Source organism: Syngnathoides biaculeatus, chromosome 16, assembly GCF_019802595.1.
Source record: "Syngnathoides biaculeatus isolate LvHL_M chromosome 16, ASM1980259v1, whole genome shotgun sequence".
NCBI lineage: Eukaryota > Metazoa > Chordata > Actinopteri > Syngnathiformes > Syngnathidae > Syngnathoides > Syngnathoides biaculeatus.
The window spans coordinates 11,228,646-11,248,010 of NC_084655.1; the positions used below are offsets into that span (position 1 = coordinate 11,228,646).

General features: G+C 42.8%; 2 protein-coding genes across 2 annotated transcripts; one reads left to right on the forward strand and one right to left on the reverse strand.

The window, feature by feature from the left end:
* The first annotated feature begins 472 nt into the window (after positions 1 to 472).
* Positions 473 to 8,747, forward strand: rtbdn (retbindin). The gene is made up of 6 exons (XM_061846448.1): positions 473 to 604; positions 2,267 to 2,428; positions 2,523 to 2,622; positions 4,080 to 4,208; positions 5,300 to 5,396; positions 7,697 to 8,747. The coding sequence occupies exons 2-6, from the start codon at positions 2,269 to 2,271 to the stop codon at positions 8,048 to 8,050; spliced, it is 840 nt and encodes a 279-aa protein (XP_061702432.1). The 5' UTR covers positions 473 to 604; positions 2,267 to 2,268; the 3' UTR covers positions 8,051 to 8,747.
* A 7,145-nt stretch (positions 8,748 to 15,892) lies between these two features.
* Positions 15,893 to 17,645, reverse strand: junbb (JunB proto-oncogene, AP-1 transcription factor subunit b). The gene has a single exon (XM_061847170.1). It carries the CDS (start codon positions 17,343 to 17,345, stop codon positions 16,362 to 16,364), a length of 984 nt encoding a protein of 327 aa, XP_061703154.1. The 5' UTR covers positions 17,346 to 17,645; the 3' UTR covers positions 15,893 to 16,361.
* Positions 17,646 to 19,365: the final 1,720 nt, after the last annotated feature.

Genomic DNA, 19,365 nt, shown 5'->3' on the forward strand with positions numbered 1-19,365 from the left:
ATGTCGCATCCTGGCGGCGAGGTCACTTTGTTTAGTTCACTCGAGATTTGCGCTCACGGTCCTCAGATCAACATCCAGTATTACATCTCATATACCTCCTCTAACCTTGTCATGTAGAAAAAGCCGTGACCTCAGTGTTTATGTGTGTAGACAGAAAGATTGGGAGACCAGCGTGACTCAGCACCACATGATGCGAATGATCTCTACGAGATCTGGTTTGCTCTTGAAATCAATTTGAGAAATCGAATTGCGTTGCCTCGGGGCGAAGTGGTGCAGAAATTACACTGTCAACAGGGGGATTTAGCAAGCGTCTTCATTGGGAGATTAACAGGGAGAGAGCAGAGAGAGAGAGAGAGGGAAGAGAGAGAGAGAGAGAGAGAGAGAGAGAGAAGAGAGAGAGAGAGAGAGTTCATGGAAGAGGGTGGTGGGGGACGGGAGTAAAATGTCCTTCATATAAACCAGACATAAGCGAGCAGCAGCCCCAGCCGGCACGAGAGCAAGTGACAGAAGCCTCTTTCTCAGGAAACCCTTCGTGTGAGGGGAAAATTAAAAAAAAAAACATTTGGAAGTAATCCATTGGAGCACATTTTCCAACAGACAGCAGGTAAAGATATCTAAATCATTTCATAAATACGAATTCATTTTCGGAAGTACTTGTTGCTCTCACACCAAGAGAGATCATGTGAAGGTTTTCTGTCTCCGTTGATAATCTTAAAAGAGAGAAAAAAAACACAAGAGCATCTTTAAAAAAAAATGCCTATAATTGTAAACTTTGCTGTATTTTTGTATAGCTATCTAATGCATCAAGGGTAAATAAAGAGCTTTTCAAATTTCAACAAAGGAATAACAAAGTTAACCTTCCATGTTGTCTTAAAAAGTTGATGATTTAGGGTGATATTTTTTGAAAGCATTATGCCTTCTCATAAATATGTTTGGAGATGATTGGAGTGGCTCCAACTGTCCACCTTGTTGTGGAATCATAGCATGAATTCGTATGATATATTGTAGTGTAATTAATTCTATATTGATTACTGCTTATTATTATTATTATAATATTATACTGTTATAATATTATAATAATAATATAAGTATAAGTAGGAGGGAAAACACTTGCCTAAATTAATTTAATGTATCCAGCAACCAGGTTATTTGAAACCCTTCCACTCATAATTCATCAATTGCTTTTTAACCGTACGTATATCTCCGGGGGTCAGACCTGTCTCGAGGCCACGCCGCCAGCCGATTTGTTTAATTCGTTTTACCGCAGCTTACGCATGGGTGCAGCACCTTGTCAGATTACACGAATACGCATGTCATCCATCTGAGCACGGTGTCTCAGTACCACCTAATTAGCCTCACCCTGCTACTAGGTCACCACATGCAGAGCACACAGTCTGCGGGGCGTCTCGGCCGCTCTTGCTGGGCGAACGACAGGGACGGCCGAGGGAGAAATTGACGATATGATTTTTTCAACCATTGGAGAGAAAGGATAAAATGTTCGTCACGAGGAATGTGCTCCAGACCTTGACCTAGAAGGTGAAGATTTATGATGCAAAGAAGCCATAAACAGGACCTATAAAAATATTTTTGTAAAACCTTTACCCCTCATTCACAGTCAAACATATTAAAATACCTTTTTCAAACTATAGTATTCCTCAAAGTTCTACAAATAAGAGGCACTGTGTGCTTGCTTCCAGCTGGTTATTTTGTTGTTCCCAGTTAAAGGTGACTTTATAAATGAGACATAAAACAAATGGGAATTTATCATTGTAGTGTATATTGAAACACAAACATGTTCAACTATACCATGTCATTTCATCTAATGAAAGTCTGCTATAATAATGCTAGTATATAACATGAGATATGGAGTCTCTGTGCTCAGCGAATATTGCTAACAGTCATTTTTTCAGATTTACGAAACTCGCGCCAAAATTATCCATTCGGAGCTGGATAATTTTGGTGCGAGTTTCGTAAATCTGAAAAAAATGCCTATGTCTCGTTTTGAAAACAAACTCTTCAATTCTTTTCTTGCGGAATTCTTACACAACAGTTCTTCCAGTAGACTTCAATGCACAGTGTCATACTACACTCATGTCAGACAACTCTATTTTTTTTTTACCTGTGTACTTCTACAATGCATAAAAATCTGTGATATAACAGGAATACGAATGTGTGAATATGTTGCGGTTGACTGTAAATGCTTTGTTTTTTTTTTTTTTTTCAATGGTTTGAGCATGTGCTACTCTCCAATTTACTTAACTCCTAGACATGAGCATCCTCTTCCGCGCACGTCTGCTGTTATGCGTGTATTGGACAACTGCGCTAATTGTTGGGGTCAGCTCAGATGGGGCGTGTCTCCAGGATGGGAAGCACAAAGGCACGCCCAGCCCAGAGCCTCTCCTGAGGGAATGTAGGCTGTATGCCGACAGTGAGTGACTGCCTGCTTGGGTCATTTGAAACGCTGCAAGTGAGGCTACGGTGTTGCCTTGACTAACAGATGGCTGTGTGTCGTTTATTGACAGATAGTTGCTGCACGCAGGAAGACATCCAGGATATCTCTCATTCGCTTTCTGCCAGCAATCAGAATGAACCGTGGGACAAGTGTGGGCCATTAAATCCTGCGTAAGACTTCAACATTCATCCAACACACAACCAAAATATTACGCATACCTTTAGAATGGCACAAACTCCCACTAATCTACCAAATTCATTCATACGTTCATCTTCAATTCAGCTTATCCTCACTAGTGTCGCAGGCATGCTGTAGTGTATCCCAGGTATCTCTGGGCGAGAGGCAGGGTACACTCTGGGGTCCAACCCAAAAAAACGTGGGTGAGAATTTCAGCTGTGGTGGATAGCACAGCCACTCCCAACAGTCACTTTAGAGAGTTGTATTTCGATCTACGAAAATTCAGTTGGGGGGGTGGGTATACAGTTTGATTATAAATTGTGATTAAAAGGCTGAATGGTAACCACACCGGCTGGTGACTAAAGTGGCTGGTGACTACAAAAGTTAATGTCAAGCCTTGTACCATACATATTGGTATTTATATGTATACAGTGAAAGTTGCAAACCAGGAAAACTCATATTAACTCATCTTTTTTCAAAAAGGCAATTTACTAAATCATACAAGACTTCAAGTAAATTACATGATGAAAATTAATTTGTTTAAAAAATTTTAAGTAACAAAAAACACGAATTAAAAATGCCTAAATATCGTTACAGTCTTGTCTAAGTATAAAATAATGTTGTCTTTAAAATTTTGTTTTGGGGCAGCTATACACACCCACGGTAGTTATCCAGGTTGCTACAACCAGACTCCATCCGATTGGATGTGTAACCCATGTGACAGTGTGACTACATCAAAAAAAAATACTTTGCTCCGACCGAGTCAGTGCTATGAACATAACAAACACGTGTGCTCTCACAAACGGGCTCTTCTATTTGGAGGCAGCCAATCAGAGGAAAGGGGACGGTCTTTCCCAGCTATAAAGTGTATACAAAACTGGGTCAAACAGAAGTTGCCTTCTGATCGGCCTTCTCTGAACACTTGTATTATACAATTAAACCCTGGGGAAATGCTGATAGCATCAAGGGACAACTTGCAGGCTTTGTAGATAAATTTGGATTCGGATCTGTTCCAGGGACGGTCCCATTACTCATTTGAAATTGAATGCACATAGAGGCTGAAGTCTGATTGGACAATACAAATCTGGCATAGATGTAAAAATCAGTAAAGAGTAAGCTCTCAGTGTCTTCTGATTTCCTTTTAATTTTTTTTTTTTTTAATCAGAGCATGAACATCAAATGAAAAAATACTCTGTGTAAAACACTGGGTGTGCTGTAGCCAAGAGAAAGTATTTTACATGAAAAGACAACTAGAATGTTGGGAATAAATCACTCCAATATAATGGAAGAAATATTAGCATTTGGGTTGTAAATGTAGGTGTTCCCCATCATTTTTAGGCCAGCGGAGAAAGTCTTCCTGCCCCCGACTGCTCACCACTGTCACCAGTAAAGAAAATTACTGCACCTCAGGACCCGACATAAGCGCCGACTGTCCCCTCTTTCTCCTTAGGTGTGAAGGCTTCCTGAAGCGTGTGTCATGTTTCTACAGCTGCTCCCCAGATGCCGCCCGTTGGCAACATCCCCGTCGCCACTCCTCCATCCGGGCCGTGCCCCTCTGCTTCAGCTTTTGCCGCGATTGGTGAGACTGCCAAGCACATCAATGAGCACGCCAAAATCAAAAGGAGTGCTTTTCTGTACTCAACCCTGGAGATTAGCAACCAGTGTACCAGCAGCCATAAACCGTGGTATCCAAAATCAGTGGTTGGAATATGAAGCTGACAAAAAAAAAAAAAAAATTCAAGCCAAAATTGTTCGGCAGGTAACACCATGAAGTTTAGCCTGTAGCCCTTTCTGTGATATCTCTTTAAACTCTAACAGCCAAGACAGAATTTACTTTTTTCATGAGTTTTACTGGCCAAATGATTGACACCTTATCAGTCATGTCTTCTGTCTCTGATAAACTGTTCTTCCTTGGGTGCAGCAGTTTCTTAAAAATCAAATAGCGGTACAAGATGGGGCCAAAGATTGATTATTTGTTTTACAGATCATTTTACTAATGTATCACTGTTACATTTAATGTATAGAGACTGTTAGTCGTCCTGTAATATGTCAAAAAGCGATTTTTTTTTTTAAATACAGTACTGCAAACTTTCGCTTTAAGTGGCATTGTGACACTAACAAGGGAATATTGGTGCCTCAGAACAAAGGTATTTAATTAAGTTGTATAATGCAGTCACTCACATTTGAAAAATGTACGGGTGTGGCCAGTCATCCCCGCAGATAAAAAGTTGCGGGTGTGTGTTCTGTTTGTAATTATGAGTGTATCCCTTTAAGAGTGGAGGGGGGTGGTGTCAGGCAAACTAGGAAGTAGAAGTAGGCTAAGCAGCTCCCGTGTGCTTGCGTGTCAAAAAAAAAAATGACGTCAGGCTGTGGTCCACTCCGCTGGATCGGTTTTCATGTGCGACTAGTGTGCAATTGCGCAGTGGTGCAAGACTACACAAAGAAAGTGACGTCTTTCAATATACATTTATTTCTACTAGTAACAAATTTTACGTGCATGATTTTTCATACTCGACTGTGCAAATTTGCGAGTACGATGGTGAGTGGTGTGAAGATGTGCCCGTCAAATCACAGTGACTGATAATGACAACAAACTAAGACTCTATTGGAAATATACTTTTATGCACGATAGCATTTGTATGAATTATTGTACATGTTTTTTTTCTGCAGGTTTGATGCCTGCAGAACAGACCTAACATGTGCCCGTAATTGGGCCATAGACCCAAGAGGACACAACTGCACCGGAACCTGTGTTCAGTATCAGCAGGTAAGCAAGTACATGTGTGCACGTGTTTCCATGTATGAACCAAAGATTTGGCGGATGTTGTTGAAAAGAGATGAAGACAAAGGGTGACGTTTTGTAGGATCTAGCTATTGTTGGAATAAAACCCACTAATATCATTAAAAAAAAGGGGCGGGGGAATCATCAATAATCAAACTGGGGCACGAAAAAAATATTTTAAGTTTAACATACAACAACAGTGCAATGTATGTAAAATTTGGGATGTAGAATGGCAGAATTGAATAAGCAAATGAAGTCAAGGACAGGAAAGAGCCCCAGCAAATTTGTGTTTGCACTGAATAAGCTCTGGCAGCAAACGACGTGACCCCAGGGAAGGACACAATGTTTTTGTGTATGTATGTCAGGCATGTTACACAGTGAAAGAGCTGACATCCTCTTTGTCCTCCAAACATGATGAATATATTACAGCTTTTTGCCCTCTGAACACCTCGTGCGCCTCGGTCTTAATCCCCCAACAGGCGAATTGAAGCAGACGATCAGGTGCAAACAGCACGTATAAGCGAGGTACACAAATGAGGATTTTGGCAAGGGGAAGAAAGTAACACACTGGAGACGTAAAGGGGAAGTTGTGTGGAAAGGGGAGCAAATGGGTTGCAGCACACAGTGGCTTGGCAGTACATCTTAATTGCTGCTTATTAGGAAGTCACTCGAGAGAGAGAAAGGCAGCTGATACGCACACACATGCTCTGTGTGTGTGTGTGTGTGTGTGTGTGTGTGTGTGTGTGTGTGTGGTGTGTGTGTGTGTGTGTGTGTGTGTGTGTGTGTGTGTGTGTGTGAGGAAAAGTCCCCTTTTCTTTACTCCTCATGAGTGTAGTTTTTGACAGTCAGCCCTTTGCGTCTAAAAAAAAGAAAAACTTGATGAGATTCTACGTTTGCATTTTTTTTAATAAGGTTTCTGGAAAAGTGGGATGGCATAAACATAAATCGTACACATTTCTGTTCCATGACCCCATTCAGATTATGCAGCAAAATGTATGTGATGTGATGTCCTGCCCCTTTACAAACCTGGTGGACATTCCACAGATGTGCTGCATTCAACACATTTTTTTTTAACAAAAAAAGGCTTCTTTCTCATTTTTCATCCACAAGCAGTAAATAGTACAGAATGTAGAAAGTGAACACAAATTTCTGTCATGCAAATAAATGGTTTCTGTGATAAATTTCCTAAAATATGCAAATACTGAAAGAAGTACTTTTTTGAAAGGCCTTTTAATGAGGAGGCAGCACAGTGGAGCAGGTGGCAAGTGTTGGCCTCACAGTTCTGAGGACTCTGGTTCAATCCCAACTTTCCCTGTGTGGAGTTTGTATGTTCTCCCCATGCCTGCGTGGGTTTCCTGCGGGCATTGCGGTTTCCTCCCACATCCCAAAAACATGCAACATTAATTGGACACTCTAAATTGCCCCTAGGTATGTTTGTGAGTGCAGCTGTTTGTCTCTATGTGCCCTGCGATTGGCTGCCGACCAGTTCAGGGTGTACCCTGCCTCCTGCTCCAGCACTCCCGCGACACTTGTGGGGATAAGCGGCTAAGATGGATGGATGGATGGATGGATGGATGGATGGATGGATGGATGGATGGATGGATGGATGGATGGATGGATGGATGATGGATGGATGGATGGATGGGCATTCAGTCATGTTGGTAGGAATCTATTAACATGGCACAGCTTAATTTCACAATATTAGCCCACTCCGTTTTCCCAAAGGCATTCAAAATCTGTATCTCTTGCCCCCAGGTCCTTTCAGGCACCCTCGCAGATTTAGGTCTGGGCACCGCTGAAATAATCAAAACTTTTCTTTGACTTGTATTTAGAGTGCTACTTTTATACCCATTTTAATCTTAAAAAATATACACATTTCCTACTTAGAATGTGTCACTTGTACAAAATAGTTCGAGAAAACACGAGGGAGTAAAAGATACTGCAAGGAATGACAGAATCGTCAATGTATCATAAAGATGATGAGGAGATAAGAGAACAGAGTTTCAGTGTATGACCTTTTTACAATATGACGTAATGCAATGACAAAAAGAAACTCCTACAACAACAAGCAGAGGGTGGCTGGTTGCAAAAACACGGTTTAGCCCGCCTTTGCACAGAATTACACCACGCACAACGTCTGATTCAAGCAGTTTATGAAAATAGCCCTTAATCAGTGGTCGAGTACTCGGTACCCCAGAGACCCAATTATTTGTAGATAAGTGATTAAGAACTCTGTTTTCCAATGTAGAGCCCCTTCAAAAATGTCTGTGTATATTTGTGGTCAGATGTATCAACATGGCAGAGATCTGTGTGAAAGCCTGTGGGGTGACGCCTTCATGACTGTCGAAGATGCATCTGAGGAGGCCGGAGATGCCCACGCAAACGCCAGCCCCGGAGGTGGTCGCCCTTGTGGCTGCCTGACCCTCAGTCCTTCTGACAAGGATGTGATCTCTGCCCTCCGGGCCCACCAGGACGACCCGGAGGAGCTGGACACCACCAAGACTGGGCTGCCTCCCTACCGGTCTCCTTGCCAGACCAAGCTGCCCCCGCAGACGGGGAGCGGCAGGAAAGGGAACTCTGTCCTGCGCAAACGTTCGGTCGTATTGGACGACGGGGAGGGTAGTGGAAGTGGCTTGTAGTAAATAAGATTCCGTAAATGTATTTAGAAATAATTGTCTAGCTCTTATCATACGGTACATGTATTGAAGTGGAGTTTTACCTCATTGCGTTCGCTAACTTTCACCGCTGCCGTCACCATATTTCAAGCACAATGAGATGACATGTCAAGATGGTTGCTTATGAAATATTTACTCCCTCAGTGTTTTGTCTCAAAATTACAAGGCAAAGCTTAATGTTCTCAGTAATTGGGAAGTTTTTGCACAGTGCATAATGAATTTTGACATTAGGAACTTGAATGGCAAAACAATAATAATGACATCTGTTTGAATCCGTGCTCTAATTAGTTTTTCCAAGCAAATTGTTGTTGTGAAGCCATATTGTGCAGTGTGCTTGTCATGGAGTATTTTAAAGAGAAATGGTTCACAGAACGTAAGTGTTATAATGCATGTTAGTGTTTGGGATACGAAGAGTGTGGTATGATAATGGCACTACAAAAATATGCTTTGTACCATGTGGAAGGTTTATTCAGAAATAAATTCTGCTCCAATGTTAGACTAAATCCACAGAGAGTGCGACATAGTGAATGTTTCTATTCTGATTCCATGATGTAGCTCCATTTTGAGGTATGATTAGATGTAAATGTTTTTTCAAGGGAAAGTACCCTAAAATTGCTGTTTGTGCGGTTATCGTTATATTCTCAATAAAGAAAACCTTATATTGGTTATCCTGTAGTACATATTTGCAATAGGATTCATCTTTCAACTTGGTTTTCATTTTAAATAATAGACATGTAAATTAAGATTAAAAGTAAATTAAAAATGTTTGCAGGATTCTGACAAGAACAATATGGCATCAGCTGTGATAAATTAAGATACATCCTATTATATTCCTACTCGGCACCCTGTGGCCTTAGTGAAGGGAATTCAGAGCAGCCTCCGTAAGGGCAGATTTGCCTTGGCCGAGAATGAAGAGAAATTTTGTATTTCAGGACCAGAATGACCCAGAGCACACATGAAAAGATTGGCATGTTTTGGAGTAGCTGACTGATTTTGGAAGCGGGGGCAGCCAGCTAAAGCTCTGACCTGAATTTAAATGGAGAAACTGCGGAGTGACCTAAAGAGAGATGGAACAGAGCATTTCATTCACCATCTATTAGGATTGGAATGCTTTTGCAAGAAAAAGTGGGCCAGTTGGACCACATCAAAATGTGGATAGTCTGAAGGTGTGCACAATTGCGCAACCACTTTTTATGGTGTTGACCTTGAAAAAAATTAGATTTAAAAAAATGTTCAGTCCAACTTGATGAAATTCCCACTTGTCGCCATAAGGACATTTCAGAATGTTTGGAAATAGAAGGACTCAGGATAGGGAAACTGGGAAAAGATGAAAAGATGACGTAATCTTGTTTTAGAAAAGTTAGCGAAGCAACGAACATTCATAATACTGCAGTTACTTCAGGGTTTCTTAGTTAAATATAACTTTTTTTTTTTATTTGTTGAAATGCTGGTGTCACTTTTGGATTGCACCCTTCTCCTTGAGAGGCTTTCCCTGTAGAGGGACGTGTCCACAAACTAGAGCAGAATAGTTTAGTAACTTTATAAATGGGGGGCACAACTGCTAGCATTGGTTGTAGCTGACCTACTAGTCCTGTTAGCGTTAGCTCTGACTTTTTAGCTAACTGGGGTGAGCCTGTTTGGACACACAACAGAGTCACTCCTTTAGCTAGTCCCATTCCTTCACAGCCTAGCACTCCCTCACATTAGTGCTAAGTGACTCACTCAATTGTAACATAAAACTCAAAACCCTAGGCACTGTAATGTGTATACATGGTAAAGGAATATAAGAGTTTGAGCTTAAAGTAGTTCATTAGATGTTGCTACATCCTGTGTATGAAAGTGTGAGACTGTAAAGTGCTGAGCGTGTTACTGGTGGAACGAAACAGGGTATGTGGTGCAAGAATGGAATGTTTTAGAACAGACGGTGATAACTGCAAGGAGGATGCGGAGACGAGAGGACTCAGAGGCATTTGGTGGAAAAACTACTGTTAGGAAACCACCACCAGGAGGAGCCAGCACGCGAATCTGCAGGGGAGGAGTCGGTCCAACATCCGGGGGACCAAAGGAGACCAATGAGAGAGGGCCAAGGATACCTGAAGAAGACACAGAACCAATATTGAATTTATTAGATTGTACTTTAAAAATTGTTCTGGGAAACTCGGATGTAGAGTACGTCTGCTGGTGGCAACAGAGACGTACAGGGTTGTAATGAGAGGGACCCGAGACCCAGGTGTGTGTTGAAGGAATAAATCCACTCGTGTGTGAGAATGCCGGCTTCCTGATACCTTTCTATTGCAGAACGAGCGCGCATATTGTTGGATGAGTGGCAGTTAGGTAAGGTCACAAATTGGAGTCAGATTACTAATTTAAGTTTATGATGATTCAGAAATAAAATTTCCAACAATGAGGACAGAGCACCCAACATTGAAGCTAAAGTTACGGAGTTAGCATGCATCAGGCCTACACACCAGCTACTAGCTATTGCACGATACAAAAATGTGGCAATCAGAGATTACAAAGAGAAACATAGGTAGGATTTATAATCTTGCCTGAAAGATGAGTCTGCATCAAGTAATTGTCTCTTTTAACTGGTAGCTCGCAAGCTTTTGTAGCAAACCGGACTTGATGAGGAAGGACTGCCTTCATCAGAATAGGTGCCATCAATCTTTCTAGACATTTGCTTGATTTTTGAGCCTTCATGACAACTCACATCACAGCAGGCTGAAAAGCAGCTGATTAGCAAGTCTTTATGGTTGAGGTTAACTTGCGCTATGCCAGACTCTAACTCCACACTTCGTTCTTCATGTAGCATAGGGTGTCGGACTGGCTATTCTGATCCACAAAGCACTAATGCGGACTGATATGCTTTCTACCGTGTCATCAAATAACTACTGGATCCCTCAGAATCAGCCACTTGAAAAGAATTTGGAGAACAGATGAAAAAAATCTTATTAATGTTACTATTATAAATACTGTTAATACAGCCAAAGTTAATGAAAATCAATCTTATGAATAGAAGAGCACTTCCCTTGAAAGCCTTGCCAGTTAACGATCCTATCAGGGACCATCATCTCAATATGATTGGTCTTGTGACACTTGGTTTAAACCAAATTAGTTTTTACCCCTTAATGAGGTGTCTCTAACAAACTCTGTGGGTTCATATGTCGTGCAGCCAATTAGGAAGGGCGGGGGCATCACCCTTACCTCTGACTCTCTTCTCAACCTTAGCGCCAGCTCGAACACTGGCTTTAAAACATCAGAGGCTCTCGTTAAGTCACAGGTGTCAAACTCCTGGCCCAGGGGCCAGATCCGGCCCGCCGCACGATTTTATGTGGCCCGCGAAGCCAAATCAACAGTGTCAATTTCCATGACTCTTGTAAAAATTGGGACCACAATTTCAAATTGTCGGGTATCATAAATGGTAAAGTTGAGATATTACAAGGATTTTTGTGTTGCCAAACATGATTAGTTGAAAAAAAAAAAAAAACATTACTCCTGATTTCCGAATCCAAAACAAGTTCATAAATTAATGATGTCAATATGACGAGACTATTCAATGTTTTTGTTTCACAGTCGTAACGGCCCTCCCAGGGAAACCAGAACTCCAATGTGGCCCGTGAGAAAAAGGAGTTTGACACCCCTGCATTAAGTGATCTGCAGCACCGCTGACGTTTTTATCTTGCAGTTATCTATCATCCCGCCCACCATTTGTTGCCCACTTGTGACCTAAACAGATAACATATTAATAATGAGTGACTTTAATATTCCACTGGTGTCAGAGTTTGTTTTGCATTCCTAACAGTAAGTCGGACTTGTTGCCACTGAGAGTTAGACTCCGCCAATGGTGCTCTGTGTCACCAATTCTGTCCACAACTTTTATGTGCAAAATCTCTCAGGGCAGTTGAGGCATGGGGGGTGGGGGGTTCCTGTTTGGTTGTCTCAGTATTCCATCTCTGCTTTTTGCAGATGATGTGGTTCTGTTGGCTTCATCAGGCCGTGATCTCCAATGCTCACTGGAGTGGTTCACAGCACAGTATGAAGACAGGGATAAGAATTAGTACCTTTAAATGTGAGACCAAGGTCTTCAGTTGGAAAAGGGTGCACTCTCCTGGTAGGGGATGAGATTCTCCGCCAAGTGGAAGAATTAAAAACTCTTGCGATCTTCTTTATGAGCAAGGGAAGACTGGAAACAGAGATTTACAGGAGGACTGGTGCAGTGTTTGCAGTGATGCGCACTTTGTATCAGACCGTTAAGGTAAAAAAAGGAATTAAATCAACTGGGAGAGTCTAAATTGTCCATAGGTCTATATTTATTCTTTAATTTATTACATTTTTAAATTAAAATAAGACCAATCACATCATTCTGGTTAAAAAAAAATTGCAGAGGACATATTGAAAAAATTACTGGCCCAGGAAACTTTTTGTCAAAAATATCTTGAAGCAATTGAAAATTTGCTTTAAACAAGGTGATGAGTATTTTATTATAAGTTGAGTTTTTTCAGTGTGTGTGCTTATTTTCAGTTTTTAAAAAAAAAACAGTGTCAGTACCAGGTCCCTTTCATTGCCATAACTCCATGCGCCATAGCTAGTCAAATTCAACTTCACAACAGGGCCACTGTATATATTCCATGATAATGAGTTTGTCTTTGTATCTTCTCTATGTAGTCGTTATACTTTATATAACACGTTTCTCAGTGTTGTTTGTTACTCAAATAAAAAGGTTACCTTATATAAAAAAGAAAAAATTCTTCTTTGATAAGAGCTAGAAACTAGCCAAAAGGTTAGTAGCCAATGCAAATTGCACGTCGGTGCAAATGTGACGGTGAATAATTGTTTATTTATATGTGCCCTGGGCCTACCAAGCCTCTCAAAGTAAGCTGTGCTAGACTCCAGCACGCCAGAGGCCATAGACAGGTTAAGCGGTATGGAAAATGGAAAGAGGGATGGATCATTATGGAGATTGCAATTTTACTTAATCTCCACTAAGTGGCAATGTAACCCCACATGAGCGTTTCATTCCATTTGGCCTTTCTATGCAGCGAGGTTAAGCGTATTTTCTTGGCCACAATCCAGTACAAATACTGTATTACATATTCCTACGTGGGCACGTTTCAAATATATACTGGTTCAAGGCCAATACTATGCTGTGTGGGTATGTTTCATCACTCTCGTCATTCCTGGAGCCTCATTTTACGATCAACACACAGAAAAGAAACGTGCACTGAGTCGGCTACTGTACGCAACTACAGAAATGCCCAGGTTACACAACCTTAACCAATATGATCGATATACAGGGAGGTGTTCATTTAAACTAAGAATGGTTCATATCTGCGAAGTTATTTGTGGCTTTTACGTGTGGTTGTGCAGAAGGCGACAGCCGGGTCCGCGTGTGTCTGTGGGAGGGGAAGCGAAGGGGACTCGCGCAGAGGAAACTACAAACCCACCCAAGGCTCTTTAGACGTCACTGCTCGCATCACAGATGTTCCCACACATACTCGGTGTGGGTTGTGGGGCGAGGCGTGCGGAGCGCCAGGCTTTAATTGGCTTGTGTTTCTCTTCTTTTTTTTTTTCTTCAGTGCGCGTTATTATCACGTAAGCCTGCCTTGTGCGTAAATCGACGCTACGCCACCGCGGCGGTGACACTTGAGCCTTATTTATTCCGAGTGGGGAATGCTAGTGCGATGTTTATGATCGTAATCAGTGTGCTCGAGATGACCTATTTACATTTAATCGTGTTGACAAAAACTGGTGTGTGCGCGTGCCCACTTCCTTTGGCCCTTTTTCTTTTGTTTTCTTTTCTTTTGACGAAAATTGGAAAATAATCTACAAAAGGGAGAGGCGTGGGCGCTCCGTTTCCACATGTGCCGAAAATAGACTTGTTATTGATGGAAGGGTATTTAAATATGTTCTAAAAGCTTCCTCTTCAAAACAAGTTGTGGCTGAACTTTGTGTGTCAGGTTGTTACTATTAGGGACGATTCCATCCGGGTTTTATTTTCTTCCATCGAATGTTTAAGAGAACAGAAATACCCCTCCGGTTTTCAAGACTTCACTTTTTGTACAAACCTACTTTTGGCCAAGTGTCACCGAAGCTGTAATGAGATTTATTTATTTATCTATCTATCTGTTTGTTTGGTTGTTTGTTTATGTATGTATGTATGTATGTATGTATGTATTTATTGGTTGTTTATTTATTTATTTGTTTGTTTGTTTGTTTATGCTTCAATTATCTTTGGGTGTATGAGCATCACTCAAGCAAAACATTCATTGAGGTCCTCTGTTGTTATAATTTATCCGAAGATGTCTGCCTGTGAGCCTTACTCATCCACGGTACTTTCCCCCTACCCCACCCCTCAAAATCTTCCTTTGAGGCCCCCCTCCCCCCTTTTTTTGCCACGCATATTTGTGCACTGACGCGTATACCATCATTGTCGTGCACTTCTCCAAGCATCCACGCAGATGCTCTATGTAGGATCCAGACGCCCACTCATGCCTGATGGCCTGCCAAATGGTGGTGCGTTCACGAGCCCCGGCATTCCTAAAAGTCACTGTCACTTCCCTTCCTCTGCATTAAATTACCATTGACCCCAAGTGGGGTTAAGAGAAGCGTCTACCACACCAGTCGCCCAAAATTCATTATTATTCTTATTTAATGTTGCATCATTAGCAAATGGTAGGCTTTGCTTTTTGCAAATGATCAATGGTACCCATTCGAAACCGCTTTGAAATACTCACATTGTGATGTTAAATTCATATACATTTTCTCAGGGGGTATGATGAGAGTCGATTTATGTCACTGTACTTCATCATGCACCAATCCATGTTGTAATTTTTCTCAGTAGAGTAATGGGGGAGGTGAGGTGACTTGAGGCAAGAGGCATGTTTTCTTCTGGTCTGGTTGCCAGCCGAATGCTGGGCACATTGACATCGCATCAATTATTCATACTGGACAAATTACAGCCAGACTACACACAGGAAGGCCAAAGCAGAGACTCAAACCCCAAATACCACTATAGGTGTCATTAGGTCACCATGCTACTCGTGATACACTATTAACCGTGATTCGCAACCGGGGTGCCACTTGTGTGTTCAGTTAGAGATTATCAGGGGTGCCATGTGTGGCAAATTATCCAATGTCACTGAATTTCTCTGAAAATTATCCATTCATTTTCCTAGTTGCTTATCCTCACTAGGGTCACAGGAAAGCTGGAGCACATCCCAACGGACTACACCCTCAACTGGTCGCCTGTCAGTCAGTGGGCACATATCGACACTATCACTGAATGGCAATGAATTCTACGCTGCCCGCAAAAAAAGTCAGGCGTGTGTTATCTGAAAGTTATTACTTATTAATTTCAAGTATGGGGTTGGTCATCTATCCTTCCCAGTGATGTACAGTGACAGGCAAACTGATTAAATGCTTTTCAATTAGATGGCAGAAATAACGTATCCATCTGTTGCCATTCGTTTAACAGAACAAGTCAAGTCTTTTTCAGCTTTGGGTTCAGTTAAGCTTTGGGTCGGTCTCGTTTCAAACTAAGTAAGTCAATTTGTGAGTAATTTGAGATGAGATGTATCATAATTTCAATATTCATACTTTTTGTGATGTTTTTGTCCGGCTATGTGAAATCAAATTTTTCAGAAGGGTGTGTTGGTACAAGAGAGTTTAATTAAAGAAGATAAAAGTCCTGCAATAAATCCATACTTTCGGATTCACATCGGGGTTGTTGTTTGTACTGCATTTTTAAAAAAATGTTGTCTGCTGGTTGAATAGTATTTTGACAAAGAAAAAAACAACACATTGGCATCATGTTTTTGAGACGCTTTACTTAAATACACATCACACATTTAAAAAATAAGGGGGACATTGTAAACATTGGACACGGTTAGTTTGCCTGGATCAACCGGGACAAACCACAATAATTTACATGAAGAATAAATGCAGCATTTGATGACAATTATCATCAATGGCCAACTATACAAAGAGATACGATAGCCACTTTCTGTCATTTAGTAAACCAGAATAAGTGCATCTTCTCTCAGTGTTTGCTGCACTGATGAAGTGTGTTGAATGGTTCTTGGAGGGGTGTCCAGCATCCGTAAGTACCATTTCAATCAGTCTTTTGCACAGTATAGACACACCAAGTTGTCTACAAAGGCGCCCTGCCTCATGTTGTTGCGGCGCTATATGCACAACATGACTCCAGTGTTATCAACTTAAAGTCACCGTTTTTTATTTTGGATGCATTTGTCTGTTTTAGTAGTAGTCTCTTTGTTTAAAATGCCTCCATCTTGCTTGTGAGCATCAACTGACAGCCGCTGCTCACGTGGGTCAGGACCTTCTGTTTGAGCTGGGCCACCTGGTCCCGGAGCACCGAGGCAGTGTTGGACAGGCCCGCGTTGTCGCTCTTCAGACCTTTCACCTTCTCCTCCAGGCGGGCGATGCGCTCCAGTTTGCGCCGCCGGCACTTGGTGGCCGCCAGTCGGTTCCTTAGCCTCTTGCGCTCCGCCTTGATCCTCTCTTGAGTCTCCAGATCGATTGGAGACATGGGCGGCGAGCCGTCGCTGCTCAGGAGATCCGGGACGGTTTGCGGCTCCTCTTTGAGAGCGACGAGCCGCTGCGGATGAAGTCCGGAACCCTGGTGGTGAGGGTTCTGGAAAGAGCCGTGCGCGGAAGTCTGCGGGTGGCTCTGCTGGTGCGGCAGGTAGCTGATAGTCGCCGTGGGGTAGCTCGAGGTGGATGAAGAGAGCCCGGTGTTCGGGCAGTACGCGTTCAGCGTTGTGTAGATGGGAGGTTCGGGTTGCAGTCCCGAGCCGAACACGCTGGGAGCCGCTGGCGAGCACGTGGTAACTCCGCTGGCGCCTATGGAGGACGCCGAATGAGGCATCTGGTTCATCTTGTGCAGTTCGTCCAGGGCTTTTACGAAGCCCTCGGCGAAGCCCTCCTGCTCATCCGTGATGCCGCGATTGTAGAAGTATTGCGCCGGGGTCGGAGTGGTGATGACACCGTTACTGTTTTGGATGATAAGCCTCTCGAGCTCTGGAGACGCGAGCTTCAGTGTCCCGACGTCCTGTTGCCCGCCCTGGTATAGGTCCGTGTCGGCCCTCAGGTGCGATTTCAGGTTGCGATAGGGCTCTGTCAAGTTCAAATTCATATTCTGCTTTAGCAGCTTGTAGTCGTGCATGGCGGCGTCCGAGTGGCCGTAAGCCGACAGAAAAGAGTCATCATGATAGAAAGGCTGTTCCATCTTTGTGGACATAAAGTCGGGAGAGTAAGCTTACCGGCTGCTTATTGAAACAGTCTCAACAAATGTCAAGAGTCAGCAGAGAGCGAGCATCAATTCGTCTCGTCAACAGTGTCCCAACATCAGAAATTGTCACCAAAAGTGGCGGGGAAGGGGAAAAAAAATGAGTGAAAGTCCAACAAGTCAAGACAAACACGCTCCTTTTGAGTCTGAGTGATGATTTATTCCCGCGCCTGTCAGGTCTCCCCAAAAACTTGTCAACTCCTGTGACGACGTGCGCAAGTTGCCGTGTTCTGAGGTGTGCTCAGTGGGCTTCGCGGAGCCCCCTCTATATAGGCGCAGCCACGAGCTCGCTGCCAGCGGACTTCACGGCTCCAATTGGTCGGTTTGCCCAGAGACCACGCCCCCTGAGTGACGCAGATGCCGGGAAGGAGCGACTGTAAATAAGCCTGTAGGCAAGACAGCAGTCGGCGGAGGCATGTCTGTGGACACTTTCGTCATAAATAAGGACCTCTTACGTTACTTTATAACTTTAATCGACACTTTAGATGTTCAGTATAGCTCGTTTGACCAACGGACTGGTGATACAATTCTATAGAATTAAAATCCAACAAGAATCAGTGTAAAATACAAGTACACGTAACGTATAATGGAACATGTAATGTTTCATAGGGTAAAATCGCCTGATTTGCCGCTCAATCATCACGAACTCTATGAATGTTCACTAAAACCTCGAGTGTTGAGTTGAACTCGTGTCGCCGTCTGTGGAGGAAGTTCTCACACCTAATATGGGCATGCGTGACGTAGTTCCCCTCCGGGAGAACCGGGAACGCACTCCCACTAGCACTACTGCATTCCTGCTCCTGTGCCATCCACGAAGGGACTTTCTGGATCAGCAGGGAGGGGGGAAAAGGCTTCAGATATCATTTGTTTACCAAGTTATTCAAAATTACAGGAAGTTTTCTTAGAAAATGTCAGATTTATCCGGCAATCTTTTTTCATCCATCCATTTTCTTACAGGCGCTTATCCTCACAAGGGTCGCGGGGAATACTGGAGCCTCGGCAATGTTTATTTACTTATATTTACTAGTATTATTATTAAAGGGCACGTTGGTCGACTGGTTAGCACATCCACATCACAATTCGACTCGGGTTCTAATCCAGCCTTGCTTGTGTGGGGTTTGCATGTTCTCCCTGTGCCTGTGTGGGTTTTCCCCGGGCACTCCGGTTTCCGCCGACATCACAAAACAACATGCAACATTAATTGGACACTCTTAATTGCTCCTGAGTGTGATTGCGAGTGCGGCTGTTTTTCTCTATGTGCCCTGTGATTGGCTGGCAACCAGTTCAGGGTGTACCCCGCCTACTGCACGTTAACAGCTGGGATAGGCTCCAGCCCTCCCCGTGACCCTTGTGAGGATAAGCGGCAAAGAAAATGGATGGACGGGTTATTATTAAAGGGCACGTTGGTCTACTGGCGAGCACATCCATCTCACAATTGTGAGGACTCGGGTTCTAATCCAGGCTTGCTTGCGTGGAGTTTGTATGTTCTCCCTGTGCGGGTTTTTTTCTGGGCACTCCGTTTTCCTCCCACATTCCAGAAACATGCATGGTAGGTTGACTGCAGACTCTAAATTTCCTTTAGGTGTGATTTCAAGTGAGAATGGTTGATTGTTTATATTGGCTGGCGAACAGCTCAGGGTGTACCCCACCTCTCGCCCAGGGTTGTCTTAGATAGGCACCAGCACGGTCTGGCCGTAGTGACCTCTATAGTGTTTTGTTTTTTTATTTTGTAGAAAAACCTCTCTGTTTGTATTTTGTGCATTGGAATTCTTTTAGGATTTTGACTGATGTTAGCAGAAAAAAAAGCATTACATCTTCTTCCAAGAAGACTCATCCACACTTCCTCCAGCAATATACCCATTTTGTACAACGTAAACAACCCCAAGTAGAAAGTCACGTATCTATTCTTATCTGTTTGGCCTGTTTCACTAATATTACCTTCAGTTCTGCTCTGCTGGCAGAATACTAGCGG